We start from the raw sequence: 24,161 nt of genomic DNA, 5'->3' as shown, positions 1-24,161 counted from the left end.
AATGAAATGACCCTTATTAACCATTAGTTCGTTAAATCTGAAAACGCTGTGAACTCTGTGAAAGAGGTCACGGCCCCCTAGCGAAGGGAGCACGATTAAAAGATAAACAAAAGCCATTGATCACTTTCTTATGACTATCCATTCACAACATCACTTCTTAGGGGGAGGGTCCAAACCTTTGTTCGAGGACTGGGATTCCCTTCACCGCTCTCTTCGGGGGTTGTGAGTTTAGGATTTTGTTTTACTATCGGACTGGGGTATAGAATAGACTCGGAAGAATAGTGACGCCACCGTCCGAGTTCGAAGGCTGCGAGTTTAGATGTCAAGAGGAGGAGTGGGAAGATTGAGACATTGAACCGGTCTTCTCACTAGGTAGCGTATTAAAGCTTTGCAATTGCAAAATGGAGAGTTCTGTTTTGCGCCATCTGTAGCCCATTTCGATCGCCAATACTGATTTTGTTAGGATAAGTTTATGCTTTTTCAGGAAGCAGCTTCCACACATCCGAATGACAAACGAGCCCGAACAAAACAAACAATTCATCAATTGCTTTTAAGTTTTTGTTTGTCAAAGAATTTGATGAATCATACATCATACGGTCTAGCTTTAAATTTTAATGGCTTCTCGCCGTGCTGTCTTCCGAAATACTCCTGATAATTCAGAAGTAGACTCAGAAAATGAAAATCGGGAAAATGAGAATCGAGAACATTTTCAGGCGAGTCCTAAATTGACTAAATATCATGTTCTCGCGTTTATCCTTACTTTCGTCAGGTAAGGTATTAATTTTTATCTTGTCAAAACTATTGTTCATTGAAATTTTTTTTCTCTCCACTTTGCTATTCCTAATAACAGAAATTTTATTGTAGTCAGAAATTCCATTTTTAAAGAATATATATCAAATTTTTTTTCTAAATCTAATCTGGACATTAAATGTGAAAGTGTATCAGCTAAGTAATATTTGCATTTTAGTTGACATTGTATGTCAACATTGATCAGGGACAGTTTGAGGGAATATTTCTGTATATTTATCTGTTCGCACAAACTTCGATGGCCAAGGCATTAAAATAATTTGACACTTCCAAAATTTTGGTGGCTTTGAATTACACCCTATTAGAAGGTGCTCCTCTTTTTTTTTTAAATTTTTTTTTATTAGTTTTTTGCGGGCCACTTCCTAGAAATCACTAAAACTTGACTATTATTTTGGTCCAGGTACTGATGCTGAAATTGTTCCATTAGAAATTAAATCATCCAGGGCTGGGGGATAATTCTTGGTAAAATATCCATATTGGCACCTGCATCAAAGTAATCAAGTTTTTGGCTGTGGCTTATGAGAAACCATAAGAAACATCATGGAAGTGAACCAACTTGAAGGGTATAGCTTGTAGGCAATTCCGGGCATACCATTAGGTACATATTTTTTAAATTTTTTTTTAACAAGTTCAGAAACCTCTTTGGCAGCTATGTTTTAATTGGCATAAACAGATATTGTTTAATTTTCCCTTGATTCCTACAATTCCTATGGTAAAGGTTGAATGTCAAATGAAATATGTAACAGTTTCTTTGATAGAGCTTTTAATATTATATAATGTGCATCCACTAGGGCCGGATTTAAGTTTGGCGAGGCCCCAAGCTACTGAAAAAGATGGGGCCCTTATAAGTTCAATTCTATTTATATACACCTGAGGAAAACTGTAATTTTTTATTGTTGAGTATTAACATTAAATTATTAAAAAAATTTCTTTACATTACATTTTGCTTTGCTACTCAAAATCCATAGACTTAGAAACATGAAATTATGAAGGTGTGTGGAAAATATGCAAGGAGTTAGAAAGAAATACAAGAAAATACAATTTGATTATTAGTTTTATTCTTTTTATGACCACCGTTGAAACACTTGACTCAATTTTGAGTTTACAACTCCCCATGTTTAACTGCGTAGCCTTGTAATTTTGAACTCAATGCAGAAGACAAGTGAACTTCTGGATCAGTACCCAGAGGTATTGATTTGTTATGAGAACTTAGTGGACTTTGTGACCCAGACAGAATTAGCATGCACCAGTCACCATTTTATACATGGGTATTGTTTGGCCAGCTGGATTCGAACTCCCATTCTCATGAACATGAGTCCATAGTCCTCAACCAGGCTATTACAGCTAAATTATTCATTTATTTTATAACAGTCATTGAACAGCCCACCCAATTTCGAGTTTCGACTACTAATGTTCAACTCCGTAGCCTTGTAATTTTGAACCCAATCCAGCAAGTAAGAGAACCCCAGGATCAAGTATTTGATGAAATTTTTGCCTTCGTGGAGGACTTTTTGATGGAACCAACCCGCATTTGAGTTACATGGAGAGGAAAACCACGAAAGCCTCCGTCGGTTAGTCTGATAACAAGGGGGCTCTAACCCATAATCCGTCTACCACTGAGTATATTTTAGGTCAGCACTGTGGTCGGTGCAAGCCGAAAGTAGAATTCATAATCGACCAGCAGGCACTGGCATTCGAACTCGGTTCACCTCATTCGAAGGCAAATGCTCTATCCCTCGAGTTCATCTTCACTGACTAATAACTTTGTGGGGTGTTCCAATTTTATTGATTTGCTTAAATTTAGTCATCTTTAAAATGTAAATGGCAATCGTAATTTTTGTGTAAAAAAATGGAAATAGCCGTTTTTCCTCATATCTGCAATGATTAATGAAAAGCAACCACGAGGGTTAGTGAACAAAGTGAACAAGGGGCGGAGCCTTCTAGTTTTTTAAATAATTGTTAAATCATTAGTTTTACATGCATACTTTTAAAAAAAATAAGAAAAAAAATTTTCAGTATAAAGAAATAAAAAAAAAAAACTGTCATCAGCTGGAATAGAAGCCACGATCTCATAGTTTCGTGTTAGATTTCATAATCTTCAGCCCAAAATATGCACACCTGCCTTGCGATTTTTTTTTATAATTTTTTTTTAAAAATTTAATAAATTAAGTCATTTGAATACTTGACATTCTTGATTTTGTCGAAAATTTCTGGTTATGTTCTTGATGTAAAACTTTTAGACTCGTGTTTTTTTCCCCTTCAATTTTGCAAAAAAATAATTTTTTAAAAAAAATTGGAGGTGTCAAAATAGAAGGCTCTCTTAAATTTTGAGAAAAAATATCTGTTTGCATGCGACAATACAGTACCTTTTATGAAATGTGAATCATGGTACTGACCACACTGAGAAAAAAAAGTATGGTCAAAACTATTAAAATATAGTAAAATTTACAGTATTTATGGGAACACCAAAATACGGGATAGTTTTTTTCAATATTGATCTGGTTATGACTTCTCATGAAATTAACATAATAAAAATATAGTTTTTTGCCATGCTGTTCGGTAGTAAATGTGTTAACTTTTTTAATTTTATCATGATACCTTAGGAAAGTAGTTCCAAACTGTCTTATATGGAACTTAATGGTTTTAGAGCGAATTAGTACTTTTTACAACCGGGGATGAATACTTTTATAACTTCTAGATAGTTCTTTTATAATCTCTGATTATACAGTAGGGAACCGATTATCCGGAACGATCAGGACCATCACTATTCCGGATAAATGATTTTTCTGGTTTTCTGAATCGCTTCAAAAAGCCGTTTTTTTATTGTTAAACCCAACTAAAAAAAATTTTTTTTTGGAAATAATCTTAAAAAGAAGAAGAAACGATGAAGTAATACACTAATGATTATTTCCAAAATGATAGTAAGGTGAACATCTTTCAAAAAAGAAAGAAAAATCCTAAAATCTTTTTAGGAAAAGAATTTTTCTTTTAAAAACCGCAGGAAAATTTATCGAATTTCGTTCCTGTTTTTTGGTTTTCCGATTTCTGGATAGGGTTCTGTACTGTATTTTNCTTACAGGAAAGTGGTATCTTTTTGGAGGGGACACAACAGGGCGCATTTAATTATATCAGGGCAGGATAAAAGGAGTAAAGGGCAATAGGGCGGATATTTTATATCAAAAGGGCATACGGGGCGGGCCGCCCCGTAAACCCCGCTTAGAATGAACCCTGAATATATTTCTAAAAACAAAAAGTGTTGAATGTTGATCAAATTAGGAGAAAAATAAGCATTTATGAAATATTTCATTAATATTTTTTACCACACTTTTCAAATCAATATAAAATAACTAAATTCTTTTATAAAGAAAAATGATTTCTAAATTTTCATTTGTATAGCGTTCATAACTAGTCTCTTCAGTTCATTTAGAAATAAACTATAATTTGGCTTATCTTATTCATTTTCAGCTTTTGTATATACTCCAAAAATAAATTCAGAATTGAGTAGATATAGCACAAGGATTGCAAATTTAACTATCGGCTATAAAACCTTATTTAAGATTGTTAATGATAAAACAATGAAAATTCTTCATTTCTCTAATTAACTAATTAAATATTTTTAAAATAGTCTTTTTTTAGGTTATAACGTTCATAATTACCTTAATAAACTTTAATCGTAATATCGGTTTCCGCCATTATTTAGGGTTCTGTAGAGGGAAGCCTAAATAATAATTAGGAACCGTTGCCTTAGAGTATGGCATAATAATCACTAATTCGGTTCATTTTATTTTTGACTTTTGCATTTTTATTAAATGTGTGGTAATAAGAGCTATAATTTTAAAAACCTGAATTTTCGATAAACTGCTGCATTTTGAACAAAAAAATTACCAAATGAATGATTTAAATACCATATATTTTGGTTTTGTTACCAAAATTGTTTTTTTTTTCTTCTTTTTTGAGAGAAGTGCCGTAATTTTTTCTCTGTGAGTTATTTTGTGTTCTAAAACTTTCGCACTATTTATTTAGACAAATATATACTAAAAATGGCCTTTAGCATTGAATGTCAAATCCAATCATGGAAATAAGGCTATTTTTTCACACTTTGACTTCTACACTTATTTTAAATATTAATATTACCGATAAATTATTTTTATAAAATAATGCAATTAAACTAAGTATACCAAATTCATTTAGAAATAGTATAAGGAATAAGAAATTAATACCTTACTTTTTATTTACATAAAAAGTGTGTATAGCCAACAATTATTTTATATTTTTAAACACTTCGATTAGATTTTGAAAAGCATCCGAAAATGTAAAAAGAAAAAAAATTATAATGGGCTTCATAGGGCCCTATCTCCGAATAAAACTTTAAAAAACGAAGAAAAAAAGTGGGATCTGGGGGCCCTTGTCATCTCGGGGCCCCAAGCTACAGCTTAGTTAGCTTACACGTAAATCTGGCTGTGGCATCCACTATGTCTTACTTTCCATGGAATTGCCCATTAGATACTTCTAATATTAAATTTAATTTTTATATACTTTAATTAAATGAAGTCATGCATATTTTTTATTTTTTTATGTATAGCTACGCTCTTTTCCATGCTACTCGTAAGACTTTTAGTAATGTTAAAGTTACTGTAACATCTACCTGGACTCCTGAAAATGTATCACTTCCAAGAATATATGATGAGGTAAGTACTTCATGTTTAAGAATGATAATTTTAGATTGCTTTAATTCTTAAGTTATTGCTTGAATGTGTTTTTACTTCTCTTGTTTTACCTTGCTTTTTTGACCATAATTTCAAGATGACAACCATCTTTTCTCCTATTTTGAGAACCAATAATCCAAATCCATCTCAAAAAGTTATGGGTAATTTTCTTAAAATTTTAACTTTTGCCTAAGACAATTAGGAAAAATTCATCTCATAATTAACTTAATAAGTGATAATTCTCACATTGAGACTACACATTTAAGTAAATAAATCAATGACCAGCAAGGGAAAAACTTTAAAATAAAAATTTAGTGACAGTTTTAAATTGTAATTCATGGCAAGATATAATTACTGCCCCTTTATTTAAAACCACATGAAGATAGCATTAAATGTATTTTTTTTTGTATGAACCAATAATTACTAAGCAAATGAAGGAAAACGTTTTAAATAGTATTTATTTGAAAAGTTAATATTTTTTGAAGGAGCAGAGATATCTAAAATTTTGAAGAAACATTAAGAATTTTTGCTTTTTTATTGTAAAAACATCCTTGTATCACTTATTTTTTTATATTACCTCAAGTATGACCACATTTTGTTGGCAAACACATAGTAGTTTGAAACTGAAACTCTTGTTTGTGAATTTAAAACAGGTTTTAGTGTACTGGGACCATAATTATAAAGGCCATTAAAGGCAATAAATTGAAAGAAAAAAAAAATATATAATTTTTTCTGTTTAACAATATCTATTAAATTTTAAATTATTTTCTCTAAAATAATTAAAAATTTAATAGATATTGTTTGTTTCACATTTTAAAATATAATTCGTATATTTCAGGGTTGGCAGGTTTTTGACATGTGACAGTTTTTGACAGTTTAAACCATGGTTTAAACCGTCACGTCAAAAACCTCACTGTCAAAAATGTCGAAAATGTCAAAAACCTATATTCATATGTGAAATTTAATTAATACATAAAATTTATATATTTTTTATAAAGGATAGTGTTTCTAAATATGTTCTAGAAAAAAATAAATTTAAAATTTTGAAGAAACACTATTTTGAATAGTAACCAAGATCTTGTACTTTAGAAAACTCATATCTTTTGTAATATTATGTATTCATTTTCATGTGTTATTGAAAATCTGCAGTGATATTATTAAGAAATTTATTTATAACCAAATTTAGTGTATAGTATAGATTATGCTAAAAATTAGACATTATGTATTTAATTAGGATATATATTATTTGTATATACATTAAGATATACATTATTTGTATTCTTAATATGAGTGGAGAAAAAAAATTAAGAGATAAAAATTGTTTTAAAATGATAAGTGTAATAATTATAAATAAATATAATAAACAATATGAATTATATTTATCATTTTTCATAAATATAACTACTTTTAAATTCAAATTAACATACTGGATAATAAAGATACTCGGTATAACATTAAAAAATTTTTGTTATACACTTGTATCAAGTTTGTATTTATACAACATAACTTGTAAGTTCCTTATAAATATTAGTTATATGTCAAAAATGCATAGTAATAAACTTTTAATTTTCTTAAATATAATAAAAAAAAAATATTTTTTTTTTTTCAAAATATAAATATTTAAAAAATTTTTGTGCAAAATTTTCTGCACATGCATTTGAATATAAATTTCTGAGATTTTAAATCTGTTATTTTACCTTAATTTTAGTTAAAAAATATTTTAAAACCTGCTGATTACCTACAGTATAATTAAATTTTAATATAATGCATGGCAACTGTTGGTAGTTTTGAAGTTTATATATTTTCTTGGCGTACTTCAGTTTTTGACTGTTTAAACCAGTATTATACCCTTGTCATGTCAAAAACCACTTTTTGACGTCAAAAACCCAACCCTGGTATATTTAATCTAAACTGTTTAAAATTTGATAGAAATTGACTATAGTGGTACTTTTTAAATGACAAATAATTTTATTTTTGTTTATCTTGTGCGTTACAATCGCTAAAACTTTTCACCCAAACAGCCCGAGAAATGTTCGCTTACTTTTTATTCAAGTGGAAGTTTTATTCTTGATCTTATTATTACATATACGTGTATATTTAATTATTTTTCAATTAAGAAATGTCAGTAAATATTTGCAGATTTCTATCAGACATCAATATATATTTTTTAAAGTAACCTAATTCTTATTTATACTCACAATTTTTTTTAAATAAAAACTGGCGAAAAAAAAACAAACATCTAGACATTAATGCTGTTAAAATTATAACTTAACTTTTTGCACTCCGAGTGCATTAAAATATTATTATAATAATGTTAGCTTTAATTTATATAAAATATATAATCCAATATTGTTATATAGCAACTAATAACCATACAATAATGTAGCAAAATAATAAGATACAAACATTGTAAATTTCAAAGTGGTGACTTTTGAATGTTATCCCTTAGGTGTCAGTGGATATAGATGTATCCATATTTTATGAAAGTAAGTAATTACATTTTATGCAAATCAATCATTTTTACTAGCTTGCCATTTCATAGAAAAAGAAGTAGAGAGACAATAATCAACTATACACAGCATTTTTAAGCTTGTAATTTCTTAAAAAACCTTTAAAAAAATTGTACTGCAATTATATTGTACTATGCTCTGAGTGTTCTTCATAACCTGGAAGTTGTATTTTATTCATCTAGAGCCATTTATAGTATTTTATTGTACTTTTGTGCTTGGAATTACACAAAAGTTGGGGATACATGCAAAATGATGTGTAGAAGAAAATATATAAATTATTTTAAGAACATTGATCATATATATTGAAGTTGAACTATATTAGAATATGTATACATTTGTCTGCATAACACTTTCATAATATAGTAAATTGCTTAGGAAATTCAGAAATGTGTATTGAGGACATGAGACAACAATAACATTTTACTCATATTTTTTTATTTAAAGATATATTTTACCTATAAAATGTATTTGGTATATACAGTAGGGAACCGATTATCCGGAACGATCGGGACCATCACTATTTCGGATAACTGATTTTTCGGGTTTTCTGAATCGCTACAAAAAGCAGTTTTTTTTATTGTTAAACCCAACTTAAGAAAAAATATAAAATATTTGGAAAAAATCTTAAAAAGAAGAAATAACGATGAAATAATACACTAATGATTATTTCCAATATGATGGTAAGGTTAACATCTTTCAAAAAAGAAAGAAAAATCCTAAAATCTTATGAGGAAAAAAACATTTTTTTAAAAAAATGGCGGGAAAATGTATCGGTTTTGTTCTGGTTTTTTGGTTTTCCAGATAACTGGTAGGGAACTGATCCGGAACGATCGGGACCATCGCTATTCCGGATAACTGATTTTTCGGAAAGCCGTTTTTTTTATTGTTAAACTCAACTAAAAAAAAAATATTTGGAAATAATCTTAAAAAGAAGAAAAAACGATGAAGTAATACACTAATGATTATTTCCAAGATGATGGTAAGGTAAACATCTTTCAAAAGAGAAAGAAAAATCTTATGAGGAACAAACATTAAAAAAAAAAATGGTGGGAAAATCTATCGAATTTTGTTCCGGTTTTCTGATTTCCGGATAACGAGTTCTGTACTGTATACATAAATACAGTAGAGAACCGATTATCCAGAATGGTCCGGGCCATCACTATTCCGGATAACTGATTTTTCCGGCTTTCTGAATAGCTACCAAATGTTTTTTTTTTATTGTCAAACCCAAATAAAAAAAAATATTTTTAGAAATAATTTTAAGAAGAAGGAAAAACAATAAAGTAATACACATAAGTTTAATAAGATAAAAAGAAAGAAGAAAAATAATTAAATAAAAATACATACAGGCTTAATATAAAATGAGCAAAAAGGGTAAAATGGAAAAAAAAAGAAAGGGCGTTAGGGTTCAAAACCATCCACTCCATTTCTTACTTCATTATTAGCAAATGAAAATGGAAAAATGACAAGCATTTCTTTTCCTTTCTATGCACGAGAAAGACAATGTTTGAATATAATTCTGGATGGGAAAAAATTTTTTTTGGTAATTTCTGGAGAACCGATTATCCAGAATGGTCCGGGCCATCACTATTCCGGATAACTGATTTTTCCGGCTTTCTGAATAGCTACCAAATGTCGTTTTTTTTTATTGTCAAACCCAAATAAAAAAATTTTTTTTTAGAAATAAGTTTAAGAAGAAGGAAAAGCAATAAAGTAATACGCATAAGTTTAATAAGATAAAAAGAAAGAAGAAAAATAATTAAATAAAAATACATACAGGCTTAATATAAAATGAGCAAAAAAGGTAAAATGGAAAAAAAAAAGGGCGTTAGGATTCAAAACCATCCACTCCATTTCTTACTTCATTATTAGCAAATGAAAATGGAAAAATGACAAGCATTTCTTTTCCTTCCTATGCACGAGAAAGACAATGTTTGAATATAATTCTGGATGGGAAAAAATTTTTTTTTGGTAATTTCTGGAGAACCGATTATCTAGAATGGTCCGGGCCATCACTATTCCGGATAACTGATTTTTCCGGCTTTCTGAATAGCTACCAAATGTCGTTTTTTTTTTATTGTCAAACCCAAATAAAAAAGTATATTTTTAGAAATAATTTTAAGAAGAAGGAAAAACAATAAAGTAATACACATAAGTCTAATAAGATAAAAAGAAAGAAGAAAAATAATTAAATAAAAATACATACAGGCTTAATATAAAATGAGCAAAAAGGGTAAAATGGAAAAAAAAAGGGTGTTAGGATTCAAAACCATCCTCTCCATTTCTTACTTCATTATTCTCAAATGAGAAGAGAAAAGTCACGATCGTTTCTTTTCCCTCCTATGCGCGAGAGAGACATCGTTTGAATATAATTCTTGATAGAAAAAAGAAGGAATCCTTCGAAAATTTCTGGACAAAAGAAAAACACAATTTTTTATTTCATTATTCTTTATTATTCTCAAATGAGAAGAGAAAAATCGCGAGCATTTCTTTCCCTTCCGATGCGCGAGAATAATATTCCATCGTTTGAATATAATTCTGGATGAAAAAAAAAATCTTTTGAAAATTTCTGTGGAAAAGAAATTTAAAATCTTTTACTTCCCAAAGGAAAAATCTTTCTGCAAAAAACTCTCTAACATTCTGCGACAATATCGCCATGATTCTGGCACACATTTACTATCTAGAAGAGTTTAACTTGGGTCTCAACATTTTGCTAAATCATTAATCGAAATCAGAAGGAAAAACACATCTATCACAATCTTATTCCTCATTAAGCTGAGTGATTTTATTTCTCCTCCACACCAATTAAACATAAAGTGGCAAGCAGACACAGAAGCTGACATAATAAAAAGAATTTATGTTCTACCACATTCTGCCCCCTCCTAACACCCCATTCAAAATGAATGGATTGAAAAATGGGTGCAGTTGCAATTCTTGACCTTCAGTCATTATTCCCCTTTCTTTGGCTGTCACTATCTTTCAAGGGGGAATAGCAGAAATGGCAGATAATTTTTAAAAAAAATAAGAAAAAGTAGGAAATAACAAGAAAAAAAGGGGTACCCAGATAATCAGAAAAATAGGAGTTCTGCAGTCCTTGTAGAGAGTACTTAAAGAGATTTCTAAGAATCAAAAAAGAGAAATAAAATTATTTGTTTTAACTCTCCAGTACTAAGCAATCAACAGACATGATGACTCTTACTGTGAGAAGCTGGTAGTAATGACTCCCTCTGGTTAAGGGCCAGATGATAAGGAAACAGGTGTTCAATGAGTCACCCTTTCTTACTAAGCTATGATTGAAAGGAAACAACTATGTAGGGGGTGAGGAAGGGAATGATTGATGTTTAGTACAGGGCTCTTACTTCTCTTGACAGTGTAAGGAACTAATGATTATTTCTAAAATGATGGTAAAGTAAATATCTTTTAAAAAGGAAAGAAAAATCCTAAAATCTTATGAAGATAAAAAAGAAGTCCTGCAGTGGAATGATCCTTAAGACATGGTTCCCAGTAGAACACGAAAGTCCAGCATCACTAGCTGCCGTCAGTGTGCGGGTGGGTGGCCACTTGGATCAGTCTATGAAGGGATCGAGGGTGTGCGGTATTAGTCCTCGTTAAACTGTTCTTGCGTAAAGTGCTCAACTTCGTGTGCAGTTCGTCGGGCTACCGAAGTGGTGCCATCCCCTCCGCAGAGGATCAAAATTGTGATGGCCTGTCTTCGGATCATCCTTAGGGACGTTTCCCAGACCTTCGCCTATAGCCCATTGTGCAGCTCTAGTGCAACGTAAATAAAACTACAACAACTATGAAGGAAAAAATTTTTTTAAGAAAAGAAATGGCGGGAATATTTATCGAATTTCGTTCTGGTTTTTTGATTTCTGGATAAGAGGTTCTATACTGTGTGTATTTATATATATATATATATATATTTACTCTTAGTGAGGATTTTAAGCAACAAATGCCATTAAATTATCAAAATCAATATTTTATTGGGAAATATTGCTTAAGGAAGCAAAAGTTTACAAATTGAGATAACCCTTATGTTCAGCCAGAGAAAGTGTGTTTTGTGTCAGATTTATTTTCTTAAAATATTATCTGCATTAGTTAATTAACATTAAGGTTGAACCCTCAAGCCACTAAGATTGTATCTCAGTGTCTGAAAATCAAAAGTGACTAGATCAAAAGTTGTAAAGGTGTTCCTTTTTTTGTGCTTTGTGAAATTTTTTATTATTATACATGGAATTCACTCATCTACAGTTGTTGTTGCCTCCCACTTCTACTTGTAATTGGAAATTTACTGCATCCATGAATTTTAATTTTCTTAAACTTGTTCACTTTTCTAAAAAAAAAAATAAAAAAATGTACTTTTATCTACCTATTTATAATTTGAGAATTTTTCTTTCACAGAAATGGAATGGACATCATTTATTTGATAATTCTGTTGATGCATCTTTTTTTCTTGGAGTTTTAGATACTGTATTCATGACTTCATATGCAATTGTAAGTACAATAATTATTGATGATTATACATTTTCTTACTTAGAAATTTTACTGTAATTTCAAATGTGAACCGTATATAATTTGTCACTCATAGAATAATGTGTATTTAATCAATTAATGAGTTATTTTTCAATGATTTCATATGAATAATTTATGGTCTACTTTCAAATTCTTAACTCCTTTAGAAGCACTATTATTCACAAAATCAGATTAGTACGAAATTTTTTACCCTCTACAAACTCAACTATTATATATGCGTGCTTTTTTTCTTTTTAATGAAGAAAAAGAGGCATTTATTAAACTTCAATGATTTCTGATAGGGGTGCCCATTCCTACTCAGGCTTATGAGGACATCCCCCCAAAACAGGAACAATCTACCTTTCTCCATTTTGGCAGACAACCAAATTACATGTTAAATTTTTATTTAAACAAAATTTTTTTTAGCTATATATGATCTATTTCAATTAAAGTCCTTGGTAGAAATATTTTGTAAAACATCATTTTCAGATGACAAAATTGGTATCATGAAGAAAATTGAAAAAAATAAGAGAAAGATTTCTAAGCATAACTGACATACAAAGTGATGTTGTGTTGTTTTCTTTAAGAATTATATCAATTTAAGGATAAGTTTGATTCAAGCCATCTAGTTCAAATTTAATGTAATTAAACAAAATGTAACTAAATATTTTTTAAAAAATTAATTTGATATGTACCAGGATTAGTTTGAAGAGTGTTGAAAGAAATTTTTATAATTTTTTTTAAATTATATATTTTCTTAATTATATATTTTTTTAATTATATATTTTCATACATTATGCATCTATTAATAATACTTTGAATATTAACCTTATCATAAGTAAAAAATATTTACAAAAATGATGAAATATTTCATCTCAATATGTTGTTTTTTTTAAAAAAAGTACATTTATTTAAAAAATATCTTTTTAAATAGTTATCATATCACAATTCAATAAGTGTTAATCTTTAAAAATATTTAAAAATTTTTAAAGCTCATATAAGTGTATGCAATAATATTAAAATATATGAAATGTGAAAAAATCCTATCCATAAACTTTAAACTAAACCTTGTATCTCTTGTAACCTGTAAAAACCGAAATCTGTCTGTATGTATGTTCGCTAATAACTCAAGAATGGGAACATTGATTTGGATTATGCTTTTTTCTATAGTTTGCAAATTATCATGGGATGGTTTGTAAACAATCTCCTCTTTCAGACATTATGTAGTTTGGATGCAATATAAAAAATGTTAAAGTTCACTACTGAAACTGATTCTTACAGATTAAACTTTCTTTCTTTTAAACGACTTTCTTTCTTTTACAGATTGGCAAGACGTTTTTCATTACAGTTAGCTAATGTTTTTCGTAATTTTTTTTTTATTTTATCATTTTACGTTTTTTTCCATCCTTCTACATGGATTAGTAGAGAAGTGTTCCCATTATTTTGTCCAACCCCGGTATGTAGCTATGTATTTCTTAAACGCAGATAGAAATTTTTTTTTTGTCCAATCCTGATCATTCCCAATTTTATAACACATTTAATTTTATTTCAATTCAATTATTGCTATTTAAAAATGTGTTTTGATTACAAAATTATTAATAAATAGGTTTTTCTTTTGTTTCTTTTTCTGATTGTTCATTTTTGTTATTAAAAATAACTTACGAAATATGCAGTGCACATTTGTATTTGGAGCAACTGTACTTGAGAATTTACATTAGTAGCCACATTAATCAACATGCAGTGTTGCTAAGTTTTATATAATCTCATAATGTTTTGCTTAGCACTGTCTCATGTGTGTAAAAAAAATCCTTTTATTTGTGACATAAAATATTTCACCAAATTCCCAAAAGCCAGTAAACTTAGTCACACTCAAAAAATAAAATCAAAACTTACTCTAAATTACTAAAGATTTAGAATTTTATGCACCTCAGGTGCTTGATCTCATTGTTAATGAAATTTCAATTTATTTATTTATTCTTTTTAATAACTCTTCTTGATTTTACATTTATCTTTAATGTTGAAGCAGCAGCATTTAAGGCAGAAATTTTATTGATGTTTGCCTAATATATGTTGGTATTCAAATATCTAGAAAATATAAATTTATCAAATTATTTTTTAATAATGGACAATAGTACCATTTTTTTGAGTTCTCTGAGCAAGTGTATTCATCTGTGCTGACACACTAAATAACAAAAAGTTCTGTGTTTTGTCACTGATGATGGTATTTACCTATTACTATTATTATAATTGTACTCTTTCCTATTGTAAAAATAATTTATCAGCTTGTTTATTTATGCCTATTATGTTGTTCCTGCCTTATTTTCATACAGAAAAACTCCCCTTTTTTTAGATTATTCACATATAATTCGGATCATAATATTTTATTTACATAAATTATAATTTTATTTATGATTATAAAACTGCTATATTGCTTGATTTATAGGGACTCTTTATTAGTGGTGCCATTGGTGATAGATTGAATTTAAAATATGTTCTTGGATTTGGTATGTGCTCGTCTTCAATAAGTGTATGTATATACTTTGTAATAATATCTTTCATATAAATTATGCCACTAATATATCAATTATACAATTAAATTTTGTATAATTTTTATTAATTTTTAATGAGAGAAAAAAAATAAGTATTTTTCAAGAAAAACAATTAAAACATCCTGATTAGTGTTTTTCTGTTACATGTATAGAAGAGTATGTGTAAAACATATTTCAGGGAAAGAATTAAAAATAAAACAGTATTTTTTTGCTTCTCTTTTTTTTAAGTGTCAACAAGAATTTTGTATTTTTAGAAATTTCTTTTTATTATGAAATCAATGCTTTATGAAAGTTCAATTTTTAGGTTTTCATGTTTGGAGTTGTTAGTGAATGGCTACATTTGTACAGCAAAATATGGTATGTTTTTTTTTGGATGCTAACTGGTTTCTTACAATCAACTGGTTGGCCCACTGTAGTAGCAGTTATTGGCAACTTTTTTGGAAAATCTAGGTAAAGGGTTATTTATTCTTGAACAATTTTGTATGTAATAGAATGACATTTTGAATTTTATAATCACAGTAGAATCCAGATTATCCAAAGCCAGATCATACGATCCTTTGGTTACGTGATGCTTCTTTTGACACCTGTTAAAAGTGTCCCAATGCAGGTTTCATCATTATTCCAGTTAATGTTACCCAAATACTGATTCAGTTTTGGATCTTGTGTTATTGAACCATACATTTAATTCAGTTCAGTTCAGTCCAATTAATGTTGTGATAAAGATTCCAAAATTTGACTTCTAGAAAATGACAATTGAGATGTTTAAGCTGGCATCACTTTACTTACCTGCCTACTGAAAATGTATCAATGATCAATTAGTTGCTAACCAATTGGAATATGTTTAATTTAAACTTGAAATTGTGAAAACAACTAAATTCCATTAACAACCATGATATTCCGGTATTTGAATGATTGATAATACTCAAGTTATATTGTAAAGACAATGGCTGAATATCTCTAATAAACAGAAAACAAAAAATCATCAATTTTTTTCATGATATTGTATCATTACTAAAAATAGAAAAGTAAAACACAAATGAGGGATTTTATTAAACTTTATTTTACTCCCTAATTGATTTGAGTAGTTTTTCTCATAGTTAAATGTTTATATACTCTCAATTTTGAGTTTTTGTTGCATATATGACTCGTGGTGACAGATAATTGAGATTCTACTGTATAGTTAACTCTTCACTCCTCCTGAATATTTTTTTAAACACATTTTTTTGCTCATTATTGTTATTAATATAATTGTGAAAAAAAATAATTTTTTACATGTTTTACATTTATGCAATTTTCCTAAATGTTTTCTTTTTATGCAATGAAACTTAAATCAGGTCTTAAAATCACTGAACTTGACCTAAAAAGGAATTTAGGTTTTTAATTTTCTGATTTTTTTTTTTAATATTTATTATTTTTTTTTAAATGCTCTCTTTCTGCATCGATATCTTTATAAAATTTTTTTTACAGTCAATTCATTATTTTTTGATTATTCTAAACCCCTTTAGTAATTCTGAACCCCCTCGTAAACAAATGTTATATATTGTAAAATTTTTCAGAAAAGTAAGCCATATTTTTTTTTTTTTACTTACCGAAAAGTTTTTTTTATTTTTGTTCATCTTAACATACAGAATAAAATAGTATAATATTGAATAGAAAATTTATATTTAAATTTCCCTATAGAAATAATGTAAGCGAAGCAGCTTTATGTAATATAAAAACACACACACACACATATATATCTGTTGCATATATATAAGTGATAGATGCTATTGATGATTTAATTTTAGAGTTTAAAAGTTAACTTAGAAAAAAAAGTTCTTTTAGAATAAACTAAGCCTCTCAAACAATCTCACCTCTCATTTTTAAAGTAAATTAATTTTTATGATGCATAATTAATTGTTAACTTGAATAAAAAACATAATTGTTTATTTATTTAAAATAGTTCATGATTGGTAAATTTGTTTTTATGCATAATTATATCAGTTGGGGTCATTTTTATTGACGGTAAACTTTTTCATTGATTCGGTTTTCGTAACGCCAACGTAAGTGGCATTTTCGCACTGTAAAAATACCACCGAGCAAAATTAAAATAACTTACGAAAAATCATGTACCTTCAATAACATTTTGAAGTAGCAATAGAAGTAACTTCTAAGAACTACCAACCTCCATTAATAACCATTTTACTTTGAAACAGAGAGTGGTCGCTCCTGAGCAGTTTCATTGCATATGTATATATATGTAGGATAATTTTTATCCCATTTTTTAAAAAGATGTGTTTTAGCGCTTTTTAAAATAATTAAAAACAATGTTTTTACTTAAAATACATTACTAGAAATCTGAAAGGAAGATAATAAGATAACTAGAAGTTAATCAAATGTTATAAAAAGTATTTTGTTTTGCTGAATCATAAAACAAGTAACTTAAATGAATGTATAAATTTTTTAATTAATAACTTAACAGCTATGTGTTTGCTAAATATTAATTGCTTAATTATCATTTTTTGCATTCAAACCAGCTTCTATAATATTGTTTGAGAATAACCAAATTTTTGCCATAAAACTTAACAGTCAATTAATTTGTATATTATTTTACTTCATAAACCCTTTTAAACTTGTAATACATTTTTCTAAAAAATTTTTTCTTAAATTACTGATAATTTTTGTGTAATTACAATTGTTTTATTCAATAGTCGTGGCTTTGTGATGGGTGTTTGGGGTGCATCTCCATCTGTTGGAAACATTGTTGGAACGTGTATGGTCAATATTGTTCTACATTATGGTTATCAAGTATGTATATAAGTTATCAAAAACTGTAGATATTATTAAATTGAAGAATTTTCTTCTTGTTTAATACTGATTATTGTTGCATAGTTGCTAATTTCTTCTTTTTCTCAAGATTTTTCTCAAATATAATTATGTGATATGATAATGTAATTAGTTTAAAATCTTTCTTTTATTTGTTTTGATAGAACAAATACAGAAAGAAAAAATCTTTTATTGAAAATTATAAAAATAATTTTATTTTAAAAAATAAGTAATTTTTTTCAAATTAAATTTGTTAATATAAAAGTAATCTACATATATAAAAATGAATGTAATATGTCTGTGTGTGTATATGTCCTTTATAGACTATCGCTTCAAGCACGAGGAAAGTCACTGTCAACATTAGAACATTCTACGATAAATCGTTCTATCAGGATGAGCAAAAAACCTAATGGAATTTTTGATTGGTTAAGCGTTAGCCACTTTTTTAAATTTAATGAATCAATTTTCACTTATTTTAAAGACACATCAGTGATAATTGCTAGCTTATAGTTTCGTCAAAAAATAGTTTATTGCACGTATTTAATTATTTTATATTCGCTTTGCCAGATGAATTCAATGAACATTACGCGGTAGCACACATGGTCTACGTCACAAAATTTGTACTTTGTCTGATACCACCTGCTTTTATTTTATTTATATTAATCCTTTTAAATGTGTTTCTAAATAATTACTTATTTAAAACTAACGGTTATGGAATACGAAATTTTTTATTTATTCAAAAGCAAAAATTAACACGTTGAATACCATGGAGGTTTTCGGTGACCTCAGTGAATTAAATGTGTCATGAATGATTGCAAAAATTAACTCTTTAGTTGTTAATAATATTTCATCAAAATATGCAACGCATACTGGAAAATCATTTTGGCCAGACAGGCAGGCCATGTAAAATTAGCGGGGCATCCAATGTTTTAATGGGAAAGTGATGCCAATTCGTTTAGGAGAAATATAAAAAAATTGGCACCAATGAGGCTTAATTACACCAATTATGCTTAATTAATTAGGGTAATATATGCATATTGAAATAAAAGAAATAAGCAATATACTAGAAAACAAAAGAAATGAAGTAAAGGTATTTATTTGTCTAGAACAACAGTAAGAAATCGTCATACTATCATTGATGACAATGATGCTTAATTAATGTTGGTAATATGTATTAATTGATATAAAAAAGTAACTTCTGAACTCAAAAGCGAAAATAAGTAGAAAAGATACTTATTTTTAGATACATGTTTTGGGTAACCATAAAAAAATCTCCATATTATTATTGATACTAAAGCTCAATTAATATTGATAATGTGTATTAATTGAAGTAAAATAAAATAAGCTATGTGCTCAAGAGTCAAGCTCATGGAAGAAAGATTAAAGGGAATTTTGTTTCAGAAAACCATAAAAAATTCCCATTCACAGATGATGCTTAATTCATATGTATCACTGACGGTAATATGTACTACTGGTATTATGGTAATTGGCAAATTGGTTCTGATAAGAATTCTACAACGGGTTTTCCGCAGTTTCAGAAAATATTTTTTCCTGTGGTATTAATATCCAGTGTATTGATATTTTAAAGAATTAGAAATAAAAGAAATTTTTTCCACCACTACTTATAAATATTTTAACAGTAAATTAAAAGTCAGATAGAGAAATGGTCAGGCTCCAAAATCCTAATGAAGTTGGTATGTATATTTAAAAAAAAAAATTTCGGCTTTAGTTGACTGTGCCACTGACAAATATGTATAAACTAAATGTTGAAGGGTTATACAATAAGTACCAAATATACTTATATAGGGATAAAATATTTTATTGATATATTTGGTGATTTTTAACACTGTAGCAAGCAGTTTTAATACCTATATTTTGGAATTAAGTGTTTAATTTAAGGGGAATTTTAACGATCATGAATCTACCATGAGCAATAGCATTAAGCCAAGAGATGTTAAATACATTTTATCTTTATTCAATACGAATTACGAACATCATGCTTTGCTTACTTCAATAACATAAAACCAGCGAAGATAACAACATACAATATTAAATTAAAAAATTGAAATTATTTTAGCTATGTTAATTGAAAAGAAACAGAAGAATTGAAAAGAAATAGAAGAAACAGGCTAGTGACATTTTCAGAGCAAAAGAAAATTTTTCGTTTGAACTATTTTATTACCAATTTATTAGAAAGTGAGACAAATATTTCTTTGTTTTTATTTATTTACCATGACCTAATTTGAAATAAAAATCATGCAAGCATTCTGAAAACTGATGTAATTAGTTACGTTAAAATTTAAGTGAAAGCAAGAACAGTTCTGTTACATTAAACATACCTGTATTTATGCAACCACTTTTTTTAAAAATTTCATTAATTCTGATTCATTAATTCCCCCCAAAAAATTCTTGTCTGGTTCTTCCAAGTTCTTTAATTGTGTCGGTGTATGATTTTCAGTTTAATTTCCTGATTTTGTAGTGTTTCTCAATACTGATTTATTGGTTTTTTAAATTTATTTTTAAATATTCCCTTGCGAAAAGCGGGTATTCAGCTGGTTCAAGTGTAATTAGAAGAAATGGCAAACATGTACCTCAACTATTTATATTTATGTTTATTAAATAACTTTATTTTTCTTATGCTTGTTTTTGCATAAAAAGTTAAGGTAAATAAACTTACGAATGCTAAATCTATCAAGTATTATTTTATAGCTATACCATTTTAGAATTAAAAAAAAATTTATTGCAAATAAAATTTGGTTTAGTTATAGTATTTATTTCCATGATTTTGTTGTATGGCATTCTCACTTAATATGTCCTAATTAGACTAAAGTTTATAACATTTAATTTATTAAAAAACAGTCTTTTTTTCAATTAAAAAACAATAAATGATATGTATTTAATTAATAAAAATTTCAGTAAATCATTTTTTTCATTCTGGTTGAAATTAATATTTTTCAGTTCTCTCAAATATTAGGTATAAAGAGATAAATCTAAATTTATATATTATTTGTGATATTTTACATAATAAATCAAAGGCATAGATCTTTGTTCAGAGTAATTCCATAAGCTATAAACAAGCCATTTTAAGTGCGGAGAAAAGAATAATATTTTCCAACAGAGTAGTTTTTTTCCATAGGAATAAAAGCTTCTTAATCTCATTTCTTAACATGCAAAGGTATTGGAACATTGAAGCTTGCATATATTTTATAACCCATACTTCAGTAATTTAACCCATACTACAGTATTATCCGGTTGATGGGCCGCGGCCTATATGTGTTTAAAAGTTGAACTGACACAATGTGCGACCTATGTACCGATGAGGTCTATAAGAAGAATTCAATTTTCCCCGAGCCACAAGAGATAATTTTTCGATCACATTGGATTTATTTAAAAACAGATGTGTACTGAATATTTTCGAAAATTACAAACCTATTTCATAATATTTGCTCTAAAAACGTTTTTCTTATTCTTTTCATTAAAATATAGTTTGATTAAAGAAGTTTTCGACTGACAAAAAACCGTATGACATCATCTGCAATTGGTGTTACAAATTCTGATTTGAAACTTAAGAATAATTGAACTAGTATGCCTTATTTTTAACTCTCTTCTTCTCATCTATAAATTCAGCTATAAATCATCAGCTGATTAAAAATTTCTGCTCCTTTGGCGAACCAATGCATTCAATATATAAGAAATAGGAATTGAAAAGTATGCTTCTGCATTAAATAAACACGGCTAATTAAAAGAAATCACGGGAGTATATAAATTCACACCGATCTGCCGTTGACTGATGTATGAACTGTCAAATTGCGACCGCAAAAAGAGAGACTAATTTTCGAAAGAAAGAAAAAAAATTTAAAAATAGAAAAAAAAATGTTCTTCAAAACAAATCCCACTTCTAAGTTTAAAGAAAATACCAAAAATAAAATGGAACAAGACTTTGAACTATTAATATATTTTAATCAAAACATTTGCTTTAGTCTCAGAAACTAAATTCATTCATTTGTCATTGAAATTCATAATTTATTTTTTTCTTCTTGAAAATAAGTATTCTTTTTATTTTATATTTTTTTTGTAAAAAATTTTTCATCTTGTTTACTTCAGCATTTCCTTTATCTACAAATCAAAAATGAACTTTTTAAATATTTCCTTATTTCTTATTAGCTGTAAACTTATTTATCACTGATATATATATATATAATAAATATTTGAAGCGTAAGATTTGGAGATGAAAGATTTCATCTTATTAGAAAAAAGTTTCCTTTTTAAATTCAGTGCAATCGTAGTTTCTTTCTTTCTTTATTAAGTTCTCTTACGAAGTAGTTATAAAATGATTTTTATCTATGTTTAACTGTTTTGGTTAAAAATTTAAATTTTTTAATGATAAACAATAAGAACTTTTATTTTCATAATTGGATATCCTTCTTTAGAGCCATGATTTTTTAATTATGAGAAAACATGTTCTTTTCAGAATTCATCTCTTCTTTTTTATGCAGCTAGAATAAACCCAGCTAAAAGAACAGTTTCATAATAAATCAAATTTTAGAAACAAAATGAAAAACAAAGGAAAAATTAAAATCTCCTGTTTACAACTAGTGATCAAAAGAACAATTTGTTTAACTTTCGGTATGTTTCGCTGTTATTCCAAACCCTTCCTCACACAGGTCATTGTGCTAACGATAGCAGTGGTTGAGAGGAGAAAGAAAGAAATATTTTATCTTTCCCTTCCAAATTTGAAACGTTTCACAGTCCGAAGAGAAGAGGGAAATGCTTCATTCTTATTTTTACTCACACTAAATTTATGTTGGGCTGTCGATGTCATAAATATTTTAAACGTCATGGAATCCTTCCACAAGTTTTATCCCTCCTATGACTACTGTTATCGTTAATTTTCTTTTTACCACTTTTCTTTTTAACCATTAATTTTCTTTACTGTAGGTCACTGAAGAATCTGCATTTCACAGGCTGCCGTTACATTTGACCGTTACTATTGTAACTAGTGAATGAAATAGTTATTCTTCCTTGTTGCACCTGGAATAAGGTGACCTAGCAATGGGAGGGGGGTCGCATGTATTTCAACATATTGCACGCTTTCTTCACATTCTTTTTCTTTAGCTCCTTTCCCCAGCTCTACAGAATATTATTAATACATTTCCTTCTCTTTCTTTTATCTTACTGCTACCCCTTCTTCCCCTTCTTGTTTTCAGAGCATGAACTTATGTGTATAAAACTTATATTTAGAAATTTGGATTTTTTGATGAAGTTAGCTATCGTATGTTCTTTTTAAGAGTATAGTACTTTAGTTTTAATATTGTACTTTTCTAGTACTTTAGAACTAACAAATGTCTTCACAACATCGTAACTTCAGCTTTTTAATTAAAAATTGTTGCTAACGCGGATCAAATTGGAAGAAGAACTGCTGCTCGAGATTTTGAGGTAAATGAAAAAAAAATGTGTTCATAGATGGTTAGCAAATAAAGAAATAATTTTGAATTTGGCCCAACAAAATTGTGGCAGAAGGTCTAGAGTAGTAAAATTTCCACAATTGGAAAGTGATTTAGCTAAATGGATTGAAGAACAATGAGACAAAGGACTCCCAGTATCGACAATAAAAATTCATCTACAGGCTAAAATAATTGCTAGCCAGCTGGGCATTCAGGGTTTTATAGGCTTCCCAAGTTGGTGCTATCGTTTCAAGAAAGGAAAAAAAATATCTTTAAGAACTAGGACCACTGCTGGGAAAGAACTTCTAGAAAATTGGAAGAAAAAAAAAAGACTTCTTCAAAAAAAGACTTAGTCAAAAAACTTGATGTGGAAAAAATTTCTCCCCCAGAAATTATAAACATGGTGTGTAGCGCTATTAAAAGTTGCTTATTTTCGACTTTCGTTTTTTAAAAGCCCTTATAGGTGCTTTTTTCATTGGGTGTTTTTAAAAAGTGCTTAGATTTTTTTTCTTTACCATGTCAATTTTTGCCACGCGTTAAGCAAACGCATGCTTTTCGCATTGTTCAATTCAACGTTTTAACAAGTAATTCAATCACAATCTATTTCGGCATCCCGTCGGTCCATAGCGTATGAAAGCGCCAATCATCTTACGTGTTCAGTGAAATTCTTGAAAGTCCACATTTGCGTCTGCTGAGCTTGGGGATTTGGTGAGATTCTTGCACTCCCATGTGCAACTCTGCTGCATTTTGCAAGATATTCTCAATTTCAGGCTTCATTTTCTACCATCTGATATCAAACTGAAAAACCTTTTTTTTATAATGGCTAAT

General features: G+C 28.5%; 1 protein-coding gene across 2 annotated transcripts in view; it reads left to right on the top strand.

The window, feature by feature from the left end:
* Nucleotides 1–425: 425 nt before the first annotated feature.
* Nucleotides 426–24,161, top strand: part of LOC107446427 (sugar phosphate exchanger 3) — a 47,946-nt gene continuing 24,210 nt past the window's right edge. The window contains exons 1-7 of one of the 2 annotated variants that reach the window (XM_016061068.3): nt 467–769; nt 5,390–5,495; nt 7,963–7,999; nt 12,425–12,517; nt 14,979–15,062; nt 15,389–15,534; nt 17,775–17,871. In XM_016061068.3, coding sequence (XP_015916554.1) covers nt 7,979–7,999; nt 12,425–12,517; nt 14,979–15,062; nt 15,389–15,534; nt 17,775–17,871 — 441 coding nt within the window. In that variant the 5' untranslated portion in view covers nt 467–769; nt 5,390–5,495; nt 7,963–7,978. Of the gene's footprint in view, nt 770–5,389; nt 5,496–7,962; nt 8,000–12,424; nt 12,518–14,978; nt 15,063–15,388; nt 15,535–17,774; nt 17,872–24,161 lie in introns of both variants that reach the window. The other variant, XM_016061067.3, reaches the window with a different exon arrangement.

This window comes from Parasteatoda tepidariorum, chromosome X1 (assembly GCF_043381705.1).
Source record: "Parasteatoda tepidariorum isolate YZ-2023 chromosome X1, CAS_Ptep_4.0, whole genome shotgun sequence".
Classification (NCBI taxonomy): domain Eukaryota; kingdom Metazoa; phylum Arthropoda; class Arachnida; order Araneae; family Theridiidae; genus Parasteatoda; species Parasteatoda tepidariorum.
Note: the sequence above shows the minus strand (reverse complement) of the source record. Positions and strands in the feature narration are given on the sequence as shown.